This window comes from Myxine glutinosa, chromosome 2 (genome assembly GCF_964187855.1).
Source record: "Myxine glutinosa chromosome 2, kmMyxGlut1.1, whole genome shotgun sequence".
Taxonomy (NCBI): domain Eukaryota; kingdom Metazoa; phylum Chordata; class Myxini; order Myxiniformes; family Myxinidae; genus Myxine; species Myxine glutinosa.
The window spans coordinates 204,054,645-204,067,864 of NC_136262.1; the positions used below are offsets into that span (position 1 = coordinate 204,054,645).

General features: G+C 45.6%; 1 protein-coding gene across 3 annotated transcripts in view; it reads left to right on the top strand.

Moving 5' to 3' along the window:
• Nucleotides 1-13,220, top strand: part of GPAM (glycerol-3-phosphate acyltransferase, mitochondrial) — a 110,176-nt gene that overhangs the window by 86,591 nt on the left and 10,365 nt on the right. For all 3 annotated transcript variants that reach the window (XM_068104635.2, XM_068104636.2, XM_078772188.1), the window contains exons 16-21: nt 223-371; nt 1,234-1,311; nt 2,135-2,269; nt 12,106-12,226; nt 12,603-12,671; nt 12,768-12,826. In XM_068104635.2, the coding sequence (XP_067960736.2) occupies nt 223-371; nt 1,234-1,311; nt 2,135-2,269; nt 12,106-12,226; nt 12,603-12,671; nt 12,768-12,826 (611 nt within the window). The remainder of the gene's footprint in view (nt 1-222; nt 372-1,233; nt 1,312-2,134; nt 2,270-12,105; nt 12,227-12,602; nt 12,672-12,767; nt 12,827-13,220) is intronic.

Genomic DNA, 13,220 nt, shown 5'->3' on the forward strand with positions numbered 1-13,220 from the left:
GCCAGCACCCTAACCACTAAGCCAACACCAGGCTACAACAAAATTTGTTGGGATACAGAATAATGATAGGTTGTAAATTTAAGAAGTCTGCTTATTTGGTGAGTCGGTAAAATTGAAGGGAGATTTCGTCCTGTTTAAAACCATTGTTTTTCAATAATTGTAAGTAACTGTGCCCAGATTGGCGAAGAAAGTTCCTTTCCTTGATGTGTCCCTTATATACAGCATGCGCATTGAATGCGGCTGGAGCACCAAGGATTGTCGACTTGCTGAATGGCAAGTGCATTAAAGCCCAATGTGTGAGGCATTCGTTGTTGCTGCACAGGGCTCTGCAGCTCAGCACTCTGCTGTTCCGGGTCTTGCCACTCGGCCTGGTTTGTAGTCCCGTGCATTCCTTTTCTCGTTGATACACTTGCTCCCATGTCATGTAACATTTTACCCTCACAGGGGAATTGCACGAGTTTAGCGGCCACAATTATTACCACCCCGTGGGGTGGGCCAGTTCAGGTCTTTAGCCCAAATCTTTCACAAACCGGCTGATCCAGCCTGACATTCGACTGAGGTTATAGCTAGAATTAGCAATTTGTTCCAAGTTACCGGCGATAGCTCATCTACTCTTTACAAATCACACCGTGGGATCTTTAACGTTCATCGACTGGTGCTAGCAGATGGGACGCCCAGTTTAACTTCCGTCCGAGGGACCGCACACAAATTGATGCCTCATCCTGCCTGTGAAACACCAGGATGGCAGTTTATAGCCTGTTCGGGATTCAAAACCAAAGTCGACAGCTCAGAGATGTGTGCATTCCTCAAGGCCATCCTGTCAGCCTAATAAATTTCAAGTGTTTTAAAGTAAACTAAATCCTGAAGCAAGTGATGAGCCTGGGATGTTGAATTTTCATTTTGTCACTGATCAAATACGGTAGCTTGAAAAGGTGGCTCGACCTCCATTTTCCAGTACAAATCATAAAGTACAATTCTTTTTAAAGATTCCCCGAGGTTCATTTTTTGAACTGGAACAATGATTTAAATGTGTTTTCCAATTCGTACCTCAGGGTGGTTGTAATGATGATACAATAATTGGAGAAGTAATTATGAGCATTATTTTCTTTTAATGTGGTCACGTGACCCAAGTTACTTGTGCGTTCCCTTTTTATTTCTCTCCATCTTTGTACCTCCACCTCGTCCGACCCATCCCCCTTCCCCTTATTTCCCCCCCCCCCCCCCCCCCCCCAGCCCTGCCACACCAAATACCAACTTTGCAGCGATACCATCCAGAAACTCATCGACTTTGGAATTCTGGTTGACGGTGAAGTAAGTTGCTCTCCTGAGAACCTTTTCTATAGAGATAACATGGTGCGTTGCCACAATTTTCTTTTTGGCCTTTTCTGTGATTGATAGGGTTTCGTTACCACGATAACTTGCTTTAGAACACCTGAAGGATGTTTATGATGATGATGGTCAAGAGGTCAAAGGTCAGAGGACCCGTTAGGTAAAACTTCTGTTACTGCGCTAACTTGTGAATCGGTGATGGGATTTTGACCAAACTTGGTATAAGTATATATTATGATGCAAAGACGAACCGATTACATTTTGACGTCAAAGGTCAGAGGTCATGTCAGGTAAAAGTGTGATACTTTAGAACGACTGAAGGGATTTAAATGAAACCTTTGGTGCAAGTATGTATAATGATGTAAAAATTTGGGCAGAGGCATATTGGACGATGTTGCGACGTCAAAGTGCCGTTCTTGTTTCATTTTACAACACTGCAGTCAATCTACCTTGAAGTTGTGGTCTCGCCCACACCAATTGTCTGCATTATATCTTTTGTAATGTGTCAACATGAGGGATATCTTTCGTTTGGCAAGATTCCTCTTTTTGGCCTTCCCATCTTGCTACTCGATGGTGCAATTCTCGTTTCAAATCCCGTATACTCCGACTAGTCCATTGTCCACAAATGTCTTTATAATTTGTGTAAAAGTACACCGTCTCCATTTTAGTTTTGTCGTGTAAAAGTACCTGAGCCACAATCTTCATTCCAGGTAGGGTCGGATACACGATAAGATGAAAACGCCATGATGGGAAAGCTTTTAGCTTGATTGTATGTGTGGTCGACTCGGGGCTTGTTTTGTTACAGGAGGACAGAAGTGAAGCGACGCGGGGTGCACCTGAGCATACATGGATAAGCAGGATGGACGACGCTCTCTTGTGGGACAACGACGAAGAGAGTGATGGCGATTACGAGGAAGAGCACAGCGAGCGCTTATTAAAGGCAAATGAAGAAAAGATCATCGTACATTCTGTCACAGTTGCTTAAACCAACGATATATAATTTTGATAACACACGAGGATGTTTTTTTGAACTTTCTTTACAAGTAAATGAAGACTTACTTTGTGATTCAACGGTAAAACGGTATTATAAAGACGTGCAGCCAAAAGGTCTTGATTGGCTCATCAAACCTGCCCTCTCACCCCAGTTTGGTTTCGCTAATCAGATATTTCGCAAGCTGTCATTTCAAACATTAAACGAATTGGGATGTAATTTAAGTAGTTGTGGGTTGGCCATTCTGGTGTTCCCATCGAAGCACTCGAGTCGTGATGCTGGTTTACCATGCTCAGATTCCATATTGTCTCCGAATGTCCTTGTCCTGCATGTGGTGTATGTGCAATCTCCCTTCTAACCCCCATTACAACTTAGTTTGGCACTCGACACGTCGCATTCCCCCTTTTGGTTTTCCAGAGACTCACTGGTTTTAATCGCACTAGGTGTGCTTACCTGTCGCTACGCTGATGGGTTTAATCAAAAGACAGTATGTTGTACTTCAAGAAACATGTTGTTCGTCTATCTGAGTGTCAATGAGGATGTACAATGAAGTGAAATACGTGCAAAACGGAACTTTTCTAGCGTGTAGTATTTGTTATTGATGCTGTTGTTGTGGTTGTTGGCACTGCTGTTGTGGTAGCTTTGGTTGTTGTCACTGCTATTGTAGTGGCTGTGGTTGTTGTCACTGCTATTGTAGTGGCTGTGGTTGTTGTCACTGCTATTGTAGTGGCTGTGGTTGTTGTCACTGCTATTGTAGTGGCTGTGGTTGTTGTCACTGCTGTTGTTGTGGCTGTGGCTGTTGTCACTGCTATTGTCATGGCTGTGGTTGTTGTCACTGCTATTGTAGTGGCTGTGGTTGTTGTCACTGCTGTTGTTGTGGCTGTGGCTGTTGTCACTGCTATTGTCGTGGCTGTGGTTGTTGTCACTGCTATTGTAGTGGCTGTGGTTGTTGTCACTGCTGTTGTAGTGTTGTAGTGGCTGTGGTTGTTGTCACTGCTGTTGTAGTGGCTGTGGTTGTTGTCGCTGCTGTTGTAGTGGCTGTGGTTGTTGTCGCTGCTGTTGTTGTGGCTGTGGCTGTTGTCACTGCTATTGTAGTGGCTGTGGTTGTTGTCACTGCTATTGTAGTGGCTGTGGTTGTTGTCACTGCTATTGTAGTGGCTGTGGTTGTCACTGCTGTTGTAGTGGCTGTGGTTGTTGTCACTGATATTGTCATGGATTTGGTTGTTGTCACTGCTGTCATGGTGGATGTGGTTGTTACTGCTGTCATGGTGGCTGTGGTTGTTGTCACTGATATTGTAGTGGCTGTGGTTGTTGTCACTGCTGTCATGGTGGATGTGGTTGTTGTCACTGCTGACATGGTGGATGTGGTTGTTACTGCTGTGTCATGGTGGATGTGGTTGTTGTCACTGCTGTCATGGTGGCTGTGTTTGTTGTCACTGCTGTCGTGATGGCTGTGGTTGTTTGTGTGCTCCTTCGGTGCACTTGTATATTGTTACGGATCTCCGACGTCGGCTCTACCATTATCAAGGGGGGGGGGGGGGGGGGGGTTAATCCCCTTGTCCTTTTATCTTGCCGACGCGAGTCCTGGAAGTTATAACATTCCTTCCGGTCGGTGGTAAATAGGGTTGTTGGTCGATTTTTAGTCCTATTACCTAATTACTGCCACCAACCGTAAAGCAAGGGAATAATTCCCGCTCGAACCACGGATATTGATGGGATATGCTGAGCGGATCACAATCCGCGATCCAAGCTGTTAACAGGTGACTAGACCCGATTCGAAGCGGTTGCGATCGTGCCACGCTTACCCAATTCGAGAAAAGACTGATGCGATTGGATGGAGAGGAAACCAGGAAAATAGGAAGAACAGATGGGTTTATTAACAAATGTACAAAGAAGAAGAAGAGGAAACGAAAGGAATATACAAGAAAGAAAGAGGAAGGAAAAGTACACAGGGCAGTCTTACTACAGTCTTAACTTATTCCCTGGACAAACGGGCCCGTCTCACATACAGACACTCACACGGGGATTGCAGATGGTCACGTGGAAGGTCACCAGCGCGTCCAGGCTCCAGTCCGGCTCCGGTCCAGGCGATGAAAACCCCGACAGGCAGCTCGTATTGTAACGTAGCGCGAACGGACAATTAGAATGATGGGGGGAAGGCTGGTGTACTGGCGTACGTAATATTCGCACGACTTGCGCCAAGCCCCATCAAGCAGAGTAAACGACCCTCATGGCGCTTTACATTATCATGCGAACGCACACACACCGCACACACACACACAAACACACACACAAACATACACACACACAGACACACCTTCACTCTTGCCCTATTCCTCTCCCTCCCCATTCAAAACCCACAGATGTGTACTCCCCCTCCTCCTCCCCTCCCTCCCCCGCACATGTACACAGACATACTCTCGATCTCTGTCCCACCTCAAACCAAAGGGAAAACAGGAAAGACTTGTGAAACAGATAGGTTTTGAGGGGAGGTTTTAAAGGCAGGAAGAGAGTCAACATGTCGAACAGAGGAAGGCAAGTCATTCCAGAGCAGAGGTGCAGCAAAGGAAAAGGATTTCTCGCCAAACGACTTGGTGCTGGTACGCGGCGGCTCTAAGGTCATAGAGTCGTCGCTTGAACGAAGCCGTCGCCGAGGTTCATAGAGAGTGAGCAAATCGGAGAGATCGTGAGGTCCCGTTCCACACAATGATTTATAACAGTTTGGCCATCTTCAGCCCTTGGCATCAAAACGCTACACATATCGAACAAACAGTTTCAAATGGGGCACCTCACCAAAATTAGAGCATTTAAATTACTTCCAGTGTGGCAATAAATGGGAATTGTTGCTCCCAGCTTGCCGGTTCGATGACACAAGACACCATTTGCGTTTTTGCCTCCCTCATCCATACCCCGTTTGGAATCCCATCTGGGCACTGATGGGTAACTTGCTAGTCCATCCAAATGATAGATTTGCATGATGTATAATATATTTTATTACCTAGGCAATTTATCAAATGATTATTATTATTATTTATTTAGTACTTTATTTTTTCCTTGTTTTGTGGTCTCAAAATATGAATATGCGTGTCTATCCGTATGTCGAAAGCAATTGTAGGGTACATTTGAACTGTCACAACCTAAAGTGGGATTATGAAGCTTTTCTAATGTACAAATTGACAAATAGTGATTAATATGTCTCAAAGTTGTGATTTCCAACAACATTTATGATGATCATTGGGACACACAAAAGCAAGTTAAAACGGCTGTTCACCACCATCTCTTATCTTCCCCAATCCAAAACCTTGATCTTTTCTACCCCTGTTAATTTCACCCCAAATCCACTTTTTTGAGGTGACTTTTGTCTTCATTCCTGGAAGTACTTGGTGTCCGTGCGTTTTATACATATCCTGCCTCCCCCAAGGCCCTCTCCCTCCCACACCTCTCCCGATGTCCCTGCTCTCAAATGTTGTGTTTGTGTGCTTCCTCCCCTTCTCTCCCCATCTTGTCGACCGCTCCCCTTTTTATATACTTTGTTTGTTTGATAAATGTTAGCTCTTTCACGAGCCTAGACTCTGTATACAAAAAAAACCTTCATCTCCCCAAACCTTCTGCCTCGCTCTTCCCCCTCCTCAAATAACACCTCACTGTGCCTCACCCAATCTCCATCAAACCTTTTGTCTGCCCCATTCTTCCCTTTCTCCAAGCTATTCTGAAATCTCTGAAATCTCTGACACACCTTCAACAGCTCTCCCTACCTCTTCCTCCTCTTCCACATCTTACCCTACCCCTCCCCCCCCTGTTCTGGACCCGATGCTCCCCCTTCCTCTTCATTAACGGTATGGACCTCAAACATCCGGGGCCTCATTAAGGATCTCGCGAGATCACGGCGAGGTCACGTCTTTTCGAAGCTGCTCCATGCGCTCACGCTCTCGGAGCTAAGTATTGATTCTTGTCTTTTTGCAATTGTTGTTTTCATGTATTGTTATGCATTATGTTTTCCACTCTGTCAAAGCGCCTTTGGGCTTCTGGAAAAGCGCTATACAAAATAAATGAATTATTATTATTATTATTATGATCTATCACAATCGTGTTTTTGTCGAGACTGTATCTATCTTTCGGTGTGTGTACCTATAGCGTAACTTTTGGAAAATTTTCGGTGCTAATTTTTCGTACATGTATACACAATCGTCGGTTAATGGTATCGAGTATTCTGCGGCCTAGTACTCGTAGGCTTAGACTACCGTACCGTCTCCGATCTTGTGGTTTTTTCTCTCAGCGATTCGTCGAATGCGCTGAAATTATTTTCGTTCTCTGTTTCGTACCAGTCGTTCACCCCGTACCTCCTTGTTTAATATCTGTACTCACAAAAAAAAAAAAAAAAACTCCAAAAAAAATATTTCCTTCCCAGGTCTTATTCGTTTATTTGTTGTTCTTTTTGTTCGTTCGTTCTTCGTTCGCGATCACGCGGCTAGAAATGTATAATCTCTCCCCTGAACAACTATTTTCTCTCATATATTATAACACCCTTTTCTTCTTTTCCTACAAAAGGATGCTTTCGTCTTGCTCACCAAATCTATTCATTCCAAAATATATATATAATACCATCTCTTACAGTTCCTCCTTTCTACATTCCCTAAACTATCCAGAACTCCATCCCTCCTCCAGTGTCCTCAAATGTATTTTTGACTCGAAGGTCTCAAACTCATTTTGCAAAAAATGTTCGTTTCCCATGAATCGTACACTTTTCAAAATCCAATCTCACCCCTCCCCTCCAAATCCTCCCCATCACCCATCCCTTTCAAATCTCCCCCCTTGCCCCTTCCCTCCCCTCCCTCCTAAACTCCCCCCACACCCCTCCCCTCCGAGACTCTCCCTCGCTCCTCCCCTCCTAGACTCCCCTCTCACCCCTCCTCCTCAAAGCATCCTCCCTGCTTCTTCCCCCTTCCAACTTTCACCTTCATCTCCCCAAACCTTTTGCCTCGCTCTTCCCCCTCCTCAAATAACACCTCACTGTGCCTCACCCAATCTCCATCAAACCTTTTGTCCGCCCCATTCTTCCCTTTCTCCAAGCTATTCTGAAATCTCTGAAATCTCTGACACACCTTCAACAGCTCTCCCTACCTCTTCCTCCTCTTCCACATCTTACCCTACCCCCCCCCCCCCCCCTGTTCTGGACCCGATGCTCCCCCTTCCTCTTCATTAACGGTATGGACCTCAAACATCCGGGGCCTTCGCTCAAACTTGACTGACCTCTCCATACAGGTTGCTTCTGACAAACCAGATGTGATCTGCTTAACAGAAACTTTCCTCCTTCATGATGTCTCTGATGCCTTGGTATCTCTCCCAGGTTACTCCATCCTCCGGTATGATAGACCTGAGCCTCGTCCTGGAGGTGGGGTTGCTATCTTTATAAAAAAACTCTCTTCCTCACTCGCCCTCCACTGCCCTCTCTCCACCTCACCCCCAGGAATACCTTTGGCTACGGCTTCCCCTTCGCTCCCACCTTTTGTTCATGTGTGTTGTACCGTCCACCAAACAGCGATGACTCCATCTACATCTCACTGTCTGATAATATGGACCAACTTCTATCTACCCATCCCAACTCTCTCTTCCTCATATGTGGTGATTTCAATTGTCACCATGCCAGTTGGCTGGGTGTGGGTACCTCTCTCACCAGCCATGGCTCTTCAGCAAAGGACTTCTGCGACTCACTGGGACTGACACAATCTGTCAATTTCCCGACCCGGATCTCAGTCAACGGAGCATCTTCTCTTCTGGATTTGGTTATGACAAACTTCCCTGAAAATGTTTGCTGCTCTTCTTCTGCTCCAATCGGCTCATCTGATCATGTGCTTGTCAAAGTGGACATCTCTCTGACCATTCTCAGAGAGCCTCCTCAGCGTCGACGAGTCTGGCATTTCACTCAGGCCAACTGGCACGGTCTTCAAGCAGCCATCAATCATCTGGACTGGTCTCCCATCTCTACCGCCTCTGACATCAACTCATCCTGGGAATTCTTTCAAAGTAAATTGCTCTCTCTCATGCACAGATTTATACCATCTCGTCTTCAGTTGTCATACCCTTCCTCCCGTCCATGGTACACGGAATCTTGTGGTGAGGCTGTTGCCCTGAAACAACTTGCTTTAGTCTCCTGGAAAGCAAATCCAACGGAAGGAAATCTCATTTCCTTTCACAAAGCCCGAAACAAGTGTGTGTCTACCCTCAGGAGAGCCAGGAAACAATATCTCACCATTCTCAAGACCGAACTCTCTTATCTGTCTCCCTCTTCCAAATCCTGGTGGCATCTGGTCAAATCTGTTTCTGGTGTTTGTTCCCCCTCCATCCCCTCCCTCACCTCAAACGGCTTAACGGCTGACTCCGCACGTGAAAAAGCTGAATGCCTCAACTCTGTGTTTGCCTCTAAATCATGTGTCCCAAACCCATCCCTCTCTGTACCCACCGTACCCAGTCGTACCCAGCTGCTCCTGGACTCTGTGTCCTTTCCTCCTGACAAGGTGGAAAAGTTTCTGTCAACCCTCGACTCTGATTCTGCAACTGGTCCTGACGGCATCAGCCCACGGGTCCTAAAATCATGTTCTTCTGCTCTTTCACTCCCTCTTTCTGTTCTCTTCACCCTCTCTTTTGCTCAAGGTCATCTGCCATCTGCTTGGAAATCAGCCAACATCACCGGTTTGCACAAAAAAGGTGCAAAAACAGATCCCAGCAACTACAGACCAATCAGCCTTCTCCCAATTATCAGCAAAGTCATGGAATCCATCATTGCTTCAGATATTAAATCTTTCCTCTTCTCCAATGGCTTGATCTCTGATCATCAATTTGGTTTCAGACCTGGTCACTCTACTCTGGACATGCTGCTTCTGCTTTCTCAACAATGGATGGAGGTCCTCAACGCCAAACAGGAAATTAGAGCTGTCTCCCTTGACATTTCACGTGCCTTCGATACGGTCTGGCACCCTGCTCTGCTCACCAAACTCTCCTTTGGTATCCATGGAAATCTCCACGCATGGCTGGTGGACTTCCTCTCTGGTCGTAGTCAACTTGTGGCCCTGAATGGGTTTCTCTCATCTCCTCTTCCTGTTCAGGCTGGAGTTCCCCAAGGTAGTGTTCTGGGCCCTGTGCTTTTTCTGGTCTTCATCAATGATCTCTCTGACTCTCTTGAAAATCCTCTCTATCTCTTTGCTGACGACTCTACTCTCTGTCGCTCCATTCCTCATCCCTCAGATCGGCAGTCTGCAGCCTCCTCACTCTCTGCAGACCTGGACAAAATCACAGACTGGTCAAACAAGTGGAACATGTCTTTCAATCCTGACAAATCTCACACTCTTACAATGTCTCTCTGAAAGGACCGACTGGACAACCCTCCCATCTACTTTCTCAACAATCCTCTCCAAGAAGTTCTGTCGCTCAAGCTTTTGGGTCTCACTATCTGCCATGATCTTTCTTGGGAAAACCACATTTCCAAGCTGGCCTCCAAAGCCAGTCGCCGACTGGGCATCCTCCGTCGTGCGAAGTCCTTCCTTGGCACACCTGAGCTCCTCACCACATACAAGGCTTTCATCCGCAGCTCAATGGAATACTGTTCCCCCCTCTGGGCTGGTGCTCCTGCCTCACACCTTGCTCGGCTTCACGCTGTTGAGGCCAAAGCTTTCAGAATCATTGGAATCTCCTGCGATGTAGTCAACACCGAGGGCCTTTCACTCACTCACCGCAGGCAGGTTGGTGGTCTTTCTGTCTTCTACCGACTCCTCTCCGGCCTTGCTCCCCCAGCTCTCTCTGTGCTCTGTCCCCCCCAATATTCCTTCAGGTCGCACAAGATCTGCCTGCAACCCTCTTATGGTTAAACTGCCAAAGTCTAGGCTCCCTGCTCACCTTCACTCTTTCATTCCCCTTTTCTCCCGCCTCTGGAACAAACTCCCCCACTCCCTTCAATCCCACTCCTCCCTCTAGGTCTTTAAAACAGCTGTTCACCACCATCTCTTATCTTCCCCCATCGAAAACCTTGATCTTTTCTACCCCCGGTAATTCACCCCAGAGTCCTTGCAGTGTTCATATGTTTTATTCCTCTCCCACCTCCCCCCAAGTCCTCCCGATGTCCCTGCTCTCAAATGTTGTGTTTGTGTCCTTCCCCCTCTTCCCCCTCTCTTTTGTGTCCTTCCCCCTCTCTCCCCATCTTGTCTGCCGCGCCCCTTGTTTTTTGTGTTTTGTGTGTCGGTTTGTCTTTTTGTGTGATTAATGTTAGCTCTTTCACGAGCCTCGATCTTGTATTAAAAAAAAACCAAAAAAAAAAAACTGCTCCCTCCCAAATGTCCTGCTTTGAAATACCAATGCCAGTGAGCCCTCTTTGCACAGTCCTTTCAACCACGATCAGTTCTTTATCACGCTGCAAATGGTGCCACTCCTGTTCAACCACGATCAAGCGCATATACTCTCGAGTCCTTGGTAATCACGACAGTCCTTAGCGAGAGTCCTTTTAGCACAAGCTTCCTACGAGAGTCCTTGCAGTCCTCACGACAGTCCTTAGCGAGAGAGTCCTCTTTAGCACAAGCTTCCTACGAGAGTCCTTGGTAATCACGACAGTCCTTAGCGAGAGTCCTCGAAAAGGGCTTTTGCGCGCGCTTTTATAAGTCAAGCCAGCGATCGCTCCGACAGCCCCAACCATGCCCTGTCAGGCGATGTCACTCCAGCCCTGGTTGGCTGGTTATCGCTTACCGGCCCCGCCCTAACGGCTGGGTGACGTGGCCACACCTCCTCCCTGGTGCTCCGCCCCCTTTTTCCGGGCTTCACCTCGTGGCTTATTGGGGCGTTGAGCGAGCTCAAGGGCAGCGAAGGCTGCTGCTGCTGGCCAAGGAGCGTACCAAATTGGGAGGGGCCATGGGGCACAGACGGGAGCGCGCTTAATGGCGTCGCTTGGAGGGAGGCTGCAAAAATGGACGGAGGGGCCTACTCTTATTTGATTGACGCAACGAAGATTCAACTATTGGGAAAATTGCCTTATTTAACACATACTAAGAAATAACTGATGTCCTATGGTGACCTACATGTTGCTTGTGGCCTACCTATGGGGTGCTACCTTTAAGCTTTAATGATGTTATATTTATTTACAAGCAAGTGTGGGTTCTCAAAACCGCAACAATATATTTTCCATTGCTTTGAGAACGATTATCACATGTAATTTTGCGTGCTCTTTCGGTGTCTCTCCAAAGGGATCCTGCTGTCAAAGGACAATAAATATTAACGTTGGAACCACTGCATTAGGCTCCTGATCCTGATCCTGCTTCTTTTTCGTCAACCCCTGAAAAGAGGGTTTTTTAATCTGGCATCCTTTTGATTGAACGGATACAAATTTTTGATCCATGTAAATCGATTTATTAACTTTCAACAAAGTAAATTGATTATTATTCACTTTACAAAGGTACCATTTTTATTCTATGACCGCAGGATCTGCTACTTTAAAGCGTGGGTCCTGCTTCTTCTTCAATCCCAGAAAGAGTACTTTTGAAACAGGCATATTAGAGATTAAATACTCAAGTTTTTTCCAAGTAAATCGATTATTAGCTTTCCAAACAAGTAAATCAATCATTATTTTTCAAACTATCATTTTTATTATTCTGTGACAGTAGGAACCTTTTAGAATGAAGCGTATCAGACAAACGGACGCTTCTTCTTTTAGTAATAGATTTCACCTTATTCCCCATTATGATGGGGGCAGGGGGTGGACAGTTTTTGTTTTTTTGAATAACGTTATTCTATCTCTCATCCTGCAGCTAAACTCCTCGAAAGACAACTTGGAGTTCTTGATCTTCCTGCAGAACCTCCTGGGGCCAATTATTGAAGCGTACAGTTCTGTGGCCATCTTCCTTCAAAATTTTTCCAGCCAGCTGGAAGGTGTCCTGCTACTCCAATGCAATCACTGTCCTTCCTTATCTTGATGTGCCCCTAAAATGGAATTGCATGTCGATTTATTTATTGTATCCTCTTTGACCATTGTTTGGGAAATTATCACGTGCAGGGATTGAAGGCATCGGTAGCAGTCGACCATCTTTTTGCGTACAAGTTTCCCCATACCTCCCTCCCCCTCTATTTTTCATCATTGTAGAAAAAGAGAACCTATTTCGTTGAAAATTTGTTTTGCTCTTTCATTTGTCATTTGTAGTCATTGACTGCTTTCTGTTGACAGAACGAATAATTATCTTATTGATTCCCTGTTGATGATTGATTCCCTGACTGAGCGTACTTACTTGACTTTATTATTTATTTGCAGATACGGTGCTTATAGCACAAACCCACGGACACCTTCTCAGCCGTATAGACAGACGAGTCTCAGTGTATGGTATGTTGTTTTACTGTGCTTCACATGTCAATAGGGTTTTTTTTGATTCTTTGCTTTTGATAATAAACCTAACGGCATTCCTTCTTCCTGTTTCAGCCGAAAGTGCTACATATAGCCTGGTAAAGAATGCGATAACAACATTTCTAGATATGGGGGTAAGAATTTTTCTCACTTCCATGAGCCTTGTAATGGACTTGTATCATCTTAATTGTATGATTTTTTTTTTTTTTTTACCAACTTTCAGGTTGACGTCTCACCACAAGGTGCGTTTGGGTTCTCAGACTAAACTGGTTCTTTTTAACATGGTCATCCAATCGATAGTAATGTGGTGTATGCAATAATTCAATACCTTAATGGCAATAGCTCGGTAGGATTAATGTATATATTTTGCTTGAAATATTGGTGTGGAAAACTTTTTATTGTACGTCATATCGGTCTGGAACTGTAGAGTACTCGTATCGTAACTTGGAGGGTGTTATCTACAATGGCCTGCAATAGTATTTACTCCCTACCAATAATGCCACATTTAAATGAATTACAAATTACTAG